General features: G+C 41.1%; 2 protein-coding genes across 2 annotated transcripts in view; both read right to left on the reverse strand.

Moving 5' to 3' along the window:
• The window catches only part of LOC119419632 (dedicator of cytokinesis protein 9), a gene marked incomplete in the record, with an annotated part of 138,803 nt that extends 130,493 nt beyond the window's left edge, over positions 1 to 8,310 (reverse strand). Inside the window, 1 exon segment of the mRNA XM_037686987.1 lies at positions 7,966 to 8,310. Within this exon segment, the coding sequence (XP_037542915.1) occupies positions 7,966 to 8,082 (117 nt within the window).
• An 878-nt stretch (positions 8,311 to 9,188) lies between these two features.
• Positions 9,189 to 10,728, reverse strand: part of LOC119419633 (FERM, ARHGEF and pleckstrin domain-containing protein 1) — a 72,281-nt gene continuing 70,741 nt past the window's right edge. Inside the window, exons 25-26 of the mRNA XM_037686988.1 lie at positions 10,266 to 10,417; positions 9,189 to 10,181 (exon numbers count right to left, since the gene is read on the reverse strand). Coding sequence (XP_037542916.1) covers positions 10,106 to 10,181; positions 10,266 to 10,417 — 228 coding nt within the window. The 3' untranslated portion in view covers positions 9,189 to 10,105. The remainder of the gene's footprint in view (positions 10,182 to 10,265; positions 10,418 to 10,728) is intronic.

Genomic DNA, 10,728 nt, shown 5'->3' on the forward strand with positions numbered 1-10,728 from the left:
ATAGAGGAATTAATAACTTAAACTATTTATTAGCCATCTAGTGAGCCTTACTGTAAAGTGGTACCCCATTTGTTTTAGTTGTTGAGCTCAAATTTGCTGTGGTAGTACATGAGAGTCATCCTGTGCACAGATTGCAAAAGATCATTGTTTAAAACTCGGCCTGCTAGGAGGAGGTCATCATACGTTCCTTTAAAGATTTAATAAACTTTTGCTTCATTTGCCAACTGTCATGGCCGTTCTTTTTATTGTTTAGCACGTTGTGTTCACAAATTAGGCAAACAAACAAAAAAAAAAGCCTGGAAACTTTTTCAGGCATTAGCCTGTGATTATGAAACTATTAACAGACGGATGGAAAACATTTTTTCAAGTTGCAACAAAGTCGCCAATGCGGTTGAGTAACTGCGGTCGGACTGCTGAGACAACCCTTCTGTTGTCCCGTGTTGAAAAGTTCGAGCTGAATCTTCAGAAACATGCTGTCAATCATAAAATGTCTTACGGCGGTCGTAGCAACGATGACACTAGGTGCACCAATCAGTCAAAAAAAAAAAAAGTACTAGAACTTTCTTCTCTGATTTTTTTAACGGACAAAAACCAACGACACCGTTTTACAAGTGTGAGCACGTTTCGGGTTTGAAAGTACATACAAAGTATGTGATTATATGGCTGGAATAAAACAAAATTTGTCCTACATTGTGAGCATTTGGATCCAAAATGGTGCCTTTAGTGGAACATTCATAATTATTGTGAGCTTTTCTAACCTACAGGAAAATAGTCTCCTAATGGGTGCACTAGTTTCTAAAACAGTCATGTATTATTGACCCATCTGCTCTCCTGCTTCGACCCCCTCGAGTTTAGTTTTTGAGAACAGTATACCATCATGGCAACAAATGCAGCTTGTGCACATACTCTGACACACACATACGGGCCTTTTCATGACAGACAGAGTGGGGCATAAGCAGAGAGGTCAAGCTGCTTAGGTCTCACACACCACTGTAATCTGTCAGCTCAGACCTGTGGCAGACAGTATAGTATATCACTCAGGGTCTGCTCCAAACATAAAGGCTCTGGCTCGATGGAGGGGAGGTCGCACTTCAATTGGAGGACCGGTGGCTCGATTCCTATAACCCGCAGCATGCTTAAGTGCACCCTGGGCAAGACACTGAACCCCACCTGATATGCTTATTATCAGTGTATGAGGGAAAACATAAAAACTGCTGCATGCCGAGTGTAAAATATAAGAGAAAGCACTGAATGAGTGCATGTGTGAAAAGTATTGACCAATACTTATAAGAAAGAAACAAAAAACAGCAGGATTTCTTTTTTAATTCTTTAAATTTCATCGACTTACAAGTATTTTGTATCTATATTTTGTTTTCAAGGAATCAGACTAATGTTTGTAACCACAATAATGCACTTTATTAATATTTATTCATGGTTTCGCACAATCTTTAACATTGGTTTGGTTTTTCCCGTTTGAGTCCAGGACTTGACCATTTTGAAAGGAATGCTGTTTGTTTGGGACTAAGCTCTGACCTATGACTCATTCAGTTATAAAAAAAAAGTTCTTAAATTCAAGGAGTTGTTGTGTTGACACATACCAGATGATTTCGCTAAAAAATGACTTTCAGTATCATTTTCTGCTAATTAACAAGCTAAAATGCAAGTTAGCTAGTGAGCAGTTTGTTATTAGCAGAATATCTGTTCTCATTTCTGTAGCTTCTATGAACAATATATCTTTGGCTCTAAAAATGATTTTCAGACATAGTAGCTGTGAAATTGTCAAACAGTAGATAAACAATGAAGAATAATATCTCTCTTATGTGCAGTGGGACATATTTACTAAATATTTTCTGGTTCTTGACTTGACTTGCAGATGTTCATTCATTGCAGGTAGTTATTGGAGACTAGATTCTTCTTCTTTTGTCCCCACGTTTAGATATTATTACACAATATTATTGTGAGCTTTTCTAACCTACTGGAAAATAGTCTCCTAATGGATGCACTAGTTTCTAAAACAGTCATGAGTGCTTAGTGTATATTTAGTTGATGTTTTTCTTAGTTCATATCTTAGATGTTATTACTGTTTTTCTTATACATTTTATTGTTGGATGTAACTGGGACCCTGCGTACATAATTTCGCTCCACCACATGTACCACATGAGGTGCGAATGACAATAAAGAAACTCTGACTCTGACAATATTCTGCCATGTTCTGGTACAAAACCAAAAGGATAGTAGATAAAAACGGCAATAAACGATTACAACAAAGACTGGCTCCAAAACATCAGGGGTGGTTTAATACTTTTGCACAGTATCTTACACAGTATAAAAAACACAAGCTCAGTTTCAGTGCATTAAAAACATGGCTTTAACCTAACTAAAAAACAAAACAAAAACCTAAAAATATAAACTGCCCTAGTACACAACCTTGTGGAACATTTTGGGGATTCCCATACCTTAGAAATATATATTTTATTAAAAAACAAAAATACAAAATTGATTTTATGCAGGAAGAGTGGATAAGGTTTGTAACTTTTCTTTACCAAGTAGTCTGCCTGCTGGGTGAATTGCAGCAGGGATTTATTGCCAACATTATTTAGCTTTCACAAAACGTAAAGCGTATCTTGTCACACAACGCCAGCAGATGGATCATAGAGAAACAACGTCTGCTTAGACCATTTCTGTTTAGATTTGTGACTTGTAATAATAAATTATTTAATGGTGGGTCTGTTAGGTTATCTGTCACACTCAATGTGTTGTTATTTTTTCACAGGAGCCTGTCCCCTTGCTTGCAGAGAGTGCAAGTTATACAAGTTTGGGCCATGAACAGTTAATTGCGTCACTCCCTCATAATGACACCCATCTGGTGTGGAGCTCTCTCCGGTCAGCTGCAGAGCTGAAACGGGGAGTGTTTGAGCACATCCCCATTAGGTGGGCAGCCAGTTAGAACTATTGATTACAGTTACACAACCGCTTCCAGCTGCTTCGTACACGCGTCACACATCCAAAGGCTTTGCATTTGTTACACACCAGCCAGCCAGTATGTTGAACACATTAAGAGTGCCAGAGGCTTGAAAATGCACCACAAAAGTATTTCTGCACGCTCAACCCTTTCTGCTCTCGTTCAACTCGAAGGTGCCAAAATGCTTCATTAGCAAAACAACCGATTTAAAGCTGATGGTGGCCATCGTGAAGCTAATCGAGCTTTCAGTGTGCCTGATACGTGAAGAAACAGAGGAGGTGGCTGTTCCATGCTACACGTCTCTCTGGTCTCCACTGCAACAATAAACAAAGAGGCTCGAAGCCGTGTGTGTCTTCACAAAAATACACAAGCTGTTAGGAGATGGGACTTGTGCACAGCAGCTGGGTGGACAATGAATTTGCAGGAACTTATTACAACCTAAATAAGGGCTTTTTAAAAGTTTATGTTCCGACTATGATCACGGCCTACTCCACAACAGGCCACACCCTCTCCTTTATGTCCATCAAACACATCTCTCTGTTCCTGCTGAGGGATTTACATGATTTACAGAGGAATGAATTACAAGCTGCGTGGACAAAGAGGTCCCATTCTTTATCGCACTGAGAAGATTCATCTAATGGTTACACAGTATGAGGTATAGAAGAAAACACATCCAGGGGGTTAGTCCGAGAGCTTTTGTTATCATGATAATTAAAGTTACAGTTATGGTCAAAAGTATACATACACTCATTATACGTCCAAATGTCACCATTTGGGACTTTCAAGAAGCCAGTTTTGATGCCCTGTTGGAACATCAAACTCACTTTGAATACAGGTGTACAGTAGTCCCTCGATACTTGGCGGTTCGACTTTCGCGGACTCACTGTTTCGCAGGTTTTCAACGTAAGATTGTACACGACACACGATTGGCTGATTGATAGAAGGCGACCAACCAGAGCATTGTGCTCTGTATCCCAGGCGTTGATTGGCTCAGTAACCATTAGGCCTGTCACGATAACAAATTTTGCTGGACGATTAATTGTCTCGGAAATTATTGCGATAAACGATAATATTGGTTGAAATTAGACAAAAATTTGTAATTGTCAAATTTAAGAAGAAATTGTTTATTTTTGTGTGTAGTACCTTTTTTTGACCACTGGATGGCATTATAAGATATTTGAACCGAAGGATGGATAGTGAGGGAGCCAGCAGCGTGTCTCTTTAAGAAAAAGGGAAGGAGGCCCCTTGACATGACATGGGCTGTCTCTTGTTCCTTTTTTCAGTTCTCAAAATGGCGGACGCTCAGTGTGGTTTGAGCTCTTTAGCATAGCATTTGTCTCGCAAAGCTTTAATAAAAAATCTGTAAACAAGTTCTCAGCTTCTTTTTGCAGAGAAAAACAACTTTTTAGACTAAGACACGGGTTTCAACTGTGAATTTTGGAGCGTTGACAAGACGGAGGTTTTTCCCCGAGGTCGGCCTGTTAGCTTAGCTTCTCAGCTTAGCTGCTTTTAACACTCCAAAAACACGATTTTGGACTTAAAACAGATTTTAAAGAGAAAGGGAGGGGTCAGTGAAGAGCACCAGAGTTGAGCCTTTTGTCATCCAGTGTCTTCAGTAGAAAGAGGGAGACACGAAGAAACGATAAAGTCGATAAATGAAAATGCAGTCGATAATTTTCATTTATCATGTGATTAACTGATTTATTGTTTATCACAACAGGCCTAGTAACCATAACATCAGTCTGTCTAGTCTCTTTCACTGTGCTCTTTAAGGTCCGGGCAGCCGGTCCCCAGACCTCCAGGGTCCATATGGCCCTCCCCACTCTCCTTTCCTCCCTGTCCGCACACCTCTGGGCACGCATCTGTGGGGCGCCTTCTTCCGTCGAGCCTGTGATGCTCGCGGCTGCTAACGGAGACCTTCCTCTGCGCTGCCCGAGTCCTTGCGCTCGCCTCCCCAGGATCAGCGGAGAAGATCTGCTCCAGCGGGGGAAGAAGGGCGGAGGCCACCTTGCGGGCGACACGTCAGCCTTCTGGGAGCGCCCCAGCTGCTGCTGTCGGACTTTAGCGCCTGCCGCCTCGAGCGCTTACCTGGTGCAACACTCACTATATCAAAAAGGATGAAATATACACATGTACTGTAAAATAAAAATAACATCCCTACTTCGTGGATTTTCACCTATACTGCGGGGTGTCTGGAACATAACCCCCACGATAAGTGAGGGACTACTGTAGTACTCCTTCAGTATTCAGTTTACTTTGAATTGTGCACCAGTACCACTGCATGATGCTACCACCACCATGCTTCAAAGTAACTGAAGTGTTCTTAGAGGTTTTAGGTGCTACTTCTTCTTTTTGGCACCCTCTCAGTCCACGTAAAACTCCCTTCAATGTGTACAGGGGCACTGATGTTCCAGCAGTTTCCAATTCATGGCCAGCATGAACCTTGGTGGTTCCTGGGTTGTACCTGAAGGTCCGAACCAATTTTCTTTCCTTTTAAGATCTTCGCTGAGTTCTTCGGATTCACCCATTGTTCTAACTGTTGGTCGGTCCAAGAAGAGCTGCCAAACAAAACAATTTTAATGCTAGAGAAGAGAAACTAACACTTGCAGTCAAACATGAAGTCCAAAAGCCTCAGTCATGTTGGGTTAAATGACATTCTGCAACCTTCAGCACCACTTTAGATTTCATGTATGTATATATTTGAGCCTGTGTGTTCAGCATGTGCGCATTAGAGAAAACACTAAATAAATTCAAACTTGTGAAACCACTTGTTGTTATTAAAAACGATAGAAGCTGTATGATGTATTACCATTCAAATACATAACTAAAAGCCACTAATTAAAATTGCACTCATGCTCAAGAAGGGTGCATGTAAACTTTTGACTGCCGCTGTATTTATTTGGCATTGCTACATTCGAATGAATGTGGCTTCAGCTGTGGGTGTGACATACCACACGCTCGTTTCAAACAATACACTCTATTTCTGCTCACACTGACGCTTTTCTACAAGTTGGTTCAGCACTCCGGAGGCTGATTTCCCAACATGCATACTTGTATCCACTGCTGCTCTCCTCCCTCGGGCGTCTCTGGCAGAGAGCTAGAGTGAGAATAAATAAATAATATGAAGGTGTGGTTGGACGTCTGGGATCCTGACTCAGGATTCCATTTCCCTGACAAAGAACCTGGACGGTGTTCGCTTTGGTCGCATAGCAACTTCTTGCAGGAAAGTGGGAACAACCAAAGGGATGGAGCGACAACACACACACACGTGTACCTAACACAACAAGTGAGCTCAGTGGAAAACTGATACAGAGCAGGAGGCGTGCTGCAGGTACTCGCTGCACAGATGTTGTCAGTCAGAGTGGACGATCAAACAGTCACCATCCCTGGAGACATTATGTGTGTGTGTGTGTGTGTGTGAGAGAGAGAGAGAGAGAGCGACAGGGATGAAACTGAAACCTCACAGCTTCTTTTGTGAGCAGATATGTCATCCAGGTAAAATGGTGCCCTCATTGACAGCACACAACCTCTGCTCAGCATCGTCACAAACACTTACATTACGTCAAGGGTAAAAGTAAAAAAATACGTGTTTCATACACATCTTTGTCCTTTTAAACATTATTTTCTTGTTAAATTAAGCACAGCAGCGCCCAGTTTAAATAATCTATCGGTTTTAACCGTATTCTTCCATTTCTATTACAGTTTTTGTCTCATTAGAGACGAGAAGAAAAGTCACAAAATACATCAAACGTGCGGCTGGATTGAGAAAAGTGCAGACAAAATCCACCAAAATAGTAAAACATAAATAAATAAAATTCCCCAGATAAAAAAATTTAAAAAAGAAGTAATTTTAGAGAAACAAGTGAGAAAACTCATCCTCCTTTGGAGCTGCACAGTTCAGACATACATCAATATTACTGAAAGTTTAAACATGTGCACACGAGTGTACCTCGAGAGACTCATTTTGATATCCTAAATGTTTTGGGGTTATTTATTTATTTATCTTTTGTTGCACAGTCCCAGTTTAATTTTATGGATTGTGCAGATTTTATCACGGACTAGCCAACCTTTTTTTTTATTTTTTTGTGATGAAGTCATTCTAACATTTGAACATTTTTCACAAATTATACAAACAAAATATCCCATTTCCACAATCTTTATGCTTTGCATGCTGTTCAGACATCAAAATGTTGGTATTTTTGTCTTCTTTCACCCAATGTGTCACAAACAGCTGCAGGACTTTCTCTCTAATTCCCACAGAAAACAGTGCACACCCAAACTTCCATAGACTTATCTCAGAAGTTTCTCATCACAACTGGAAGTGAAGGTCGTATCTCCAACAGAAAACACTGCAGACTCACAACATTTCACACCCGTGTCGATCAGACCCTTCGCTTGTGGCTCAGGGACTTCTTCAGTACAGTTTACAGGTGGCAACATGCATTTGTTGAGATTTACTTTCTACTCTCCATTTCCGTCTGCCTTAGTGTTGTGGTTCGTGGTTACCACGGTGACCCTAATGAGCATGGCAGCAGCTTCAACATCATTTTGACATTGGCTTTCATCAAAAAGTCTCATATTACTAGTCGTGATATAGAAGAAGGATGATGCTGGATTATATTTTGGGATTGGCACACTTCAAAAGTCCACCAGAATTATTTGGATTGTTTTTTTAATGTTAACCACAAACTTTTCCCCTCAGGTCCTGTCTGCTCTAAAGTTTACAGGGTGAGAATAGTAGGACTTTCCACCGCCCACAAAGAGCTTTAAACATCCTGCAGAAACTAAAAATACCAGAGCAGGAGGCTTTCTGTAACTGTGTCACATTAACTGTCTTTGGCACATCCATTCTCAGTCACCCCCCGCAGCTCAGAGTCACTAAGTCTAAGTGGCATGACAGCTCCCAGCTGATCAGAAAGCTGTGCGTAAAAACAAGGCTGTTCCAAAAATAAGCACCCAAAGGCTCTGACTGCAGGGTGGGGGTGGTATAAGGGTGTACTTACGACCAACACGGATGTCCTCACCACCTCGGAGACACTCTGCCTGAGCTCGGCCGCGGTGCCAGGTTTACTCAGACACCGCGTAAACTTCCTGGTCTCCGGGTGCGCCGGGGTGCCCATCGTTACGCAGCGCTCCGCGCGTCAACCCGTCCAACCCGACGCTCAGAGGGAATCCATCACTGGTTAATCCGTATCGATCCCCACTTTTTGTGCGCACCACGAGCTGGAAGTTGGCTCGTGGTGTTCATTCCCGCCCATCGGTTCCGTCTTCGCTCCTAAAACTCAGCGTGTCCCACATGGATTCTTCCCTCCGTTCGGACGGGAGTGTCACAGTCAGGTATCCTCTTCAGGAGCGTTTGATTGGGCGTGCAGCGGCAAGCAGGAGGTGAATAATCTGCTCTGAAGTCGGCGCACTCCGCCCCCCCGCGGTTAGGACCGGCCCACTCCGGGATGAAAAACTGCGAGTCCTGGACTTTGGACTGCAGGCGGCTGCAGGCCACAGGATGAACAGGAGTGCACGTTTTCCCAGGACAGAAAGTCTCTGTTTTATAAACCTCTACATCCAAAATGTTTTGGGAATAATTATTTTTTGAAAGTCAAATAGCAGTAGCAGCCAGCTGTAGCACTTCCAGTGCAGCATGAGGGGCCATCTTCAACAAGATGAATACAATTGTGTTTCCATCTCAATTACACCAGATGAATCAGACATTTCTATATTTTAATAGCATGCCATCAAATTAATAATTATTGCATTATTATTACAATAAGGCTATTATTACGATTACAACAAGTATTAACAAATTAATAAAGTCCCAATTTTTTAAACCTTGTGCTTCTTTATTGACTATTCCTGAACATTTGTTCAGTTCAGTTTGATGAAGAATCAGGAAATAAAATGTTTAACTTTTTTATCTTACTGAACACAAATAACAGAATAATGTTTTAGACAAAAATATTTGATCTACTTTTAGAAATTCATTTAACCTAATTCAGAAAAAAAATAGCAGTTTGGAAATGTAAGATTAAAACTTTGATGTCTTCCCATTTTTAAATCTAAACCAACAGCGGTTTTTGGATCAGTGCCGCCCTCTGTAGGTTATATCCGGAATTGCACTACAAAGTAGTATTTGCCATCATATCACTGCAATTAAAACAAACAGGAAAAATCTGGGTTTGAATAAGTTTTTTTTTTATTGCTTTCACTTCCAAAAAAACATTTTCGTTGTCTGATAACACTTCACTGCAAAACTGTGTCAAATGCACATTTCCATTCATTCAAACCCATAAAAAGATAAAGTGGCAGCTTCAGTCAGTGAAGGAAAATCATATTTGGAGCTGAAAGTTTCTATTTTTATTTCACACACAATCTTTAAAGCTTTCAATTATGCATTCCTTCATAATAATTTCTCGTACAGCTGGATGGTAACTTCTGAATAAAAAAAACACAGAGTGTTCATAAAACAATGGTATCAAATAGAAGATTTAGTTTCTGAAGACAGCATTAGTGATGATGGCAGCTACCTCTGGTAGTAAAATATTTTCTTATGTTCCTCTTTTTTTTACACAGTCATATTGTGCAGAACCAGTCATGAACCAAGCTTTTACTGTGATTTAAAACCTAACAGGACACAGAGAATTATCCCACACCCCACTGTAACAAAAACACCTTTAAAAAGTCCCAGACGTTGATATAAACTGATTTTGGCACTGAAGTTGCTGGGTGTATTCTCCCTCTTTTTTCAGCTGTTTCCTGTTAAAATTGACAAGTTGAAGCAAAGAAAGAAATGCTGTGAGAATTTAACCGTCTAAGAAATCATTTATATCAGCGTGTTCCTGCTGTAAAAACCGCCCGTGACAAAATGTAAAAGGGGGAAAAGATAGGAAGTGGTCCAGGTTAGAAAACAGTATAAAATGACTTCTGCAAAAAGAGGTTTCTGAGTTGAGAGTAAAAACGCAAGTCTCTGATGCAGTCTAAACCAGCGGACGTGTCACCATTAAAGCATCAAAAAGCACCAACTGTGCATGGACGCATGGATAAATGTCCCAGACGCGAGTAGAATTTAAAAAAAGCACAAAACAAACAAGTCTGTGGGAAGGAGAGCAGGACGGGCAGATTCCACCCATAAGGAGATGACGAGGTGACTCAGTGAGGGTCTTTGCTGTTCAGGACACGAGAATGACTCGAGGGGACCGTAGCGCTGCGGATGACCTCCATCCACCTGCAGGCAGAGAAAGACTTCCTGTCAGGACAGTTTATTGACAAAAAGATGAAAGAAAATGAGGCGACTGTGAGAAACCCGTACCGTTCAAAAGAGTATTCACTCTCTGATCTGAAATAGTACACGTGGGACTTGAAATGCAGTTTGAAGACGTAGTCCTTGTGGACGTTTTCACTGTCGGAGGGGATGGTGACTGAGTAACCCAGCAGCGGGAGGCTGGCCAACGGATAATCATCCTGAGGGGAGATTTGTAAAATTAAATAAAAAGAGGTGCCAAACTCAGTTATGACAGGGGGCCAGAATTAAAAACATGTCAAACCAAGGGTCAGTTTCAGTCAATACATTAACTCCAGTCAAATAACTGACATGCTTTCTTGGTTAAAATCCTCAACAAGAGTTTGATCACTCTGATTTGACGTTCACTGTAGATCTTTTTGCATCAAAATCAAAAATTGCTAATAAATTTAAACTAACTTCAAAGTTGCCCAACTGTCAGGAGAAGTCTGAGATGAGATGACAGACAGACAGACAGACAGACAGACAGACT

Source organism: Nematolebias whitei, chromosome 13 (assembly GCF_014905685.2).
Source record: "Nematolebias whitei isolate Nwh7 chromosome 13, NemWhi1, whole genome shotgun sequence".
Lineage (NCBI taxonomy): Eukaryota > Metazoa > Chordata > Actinopteri > Cyprinodontiformes > Rivulidae > Nematolebias > Nematolebias whitei.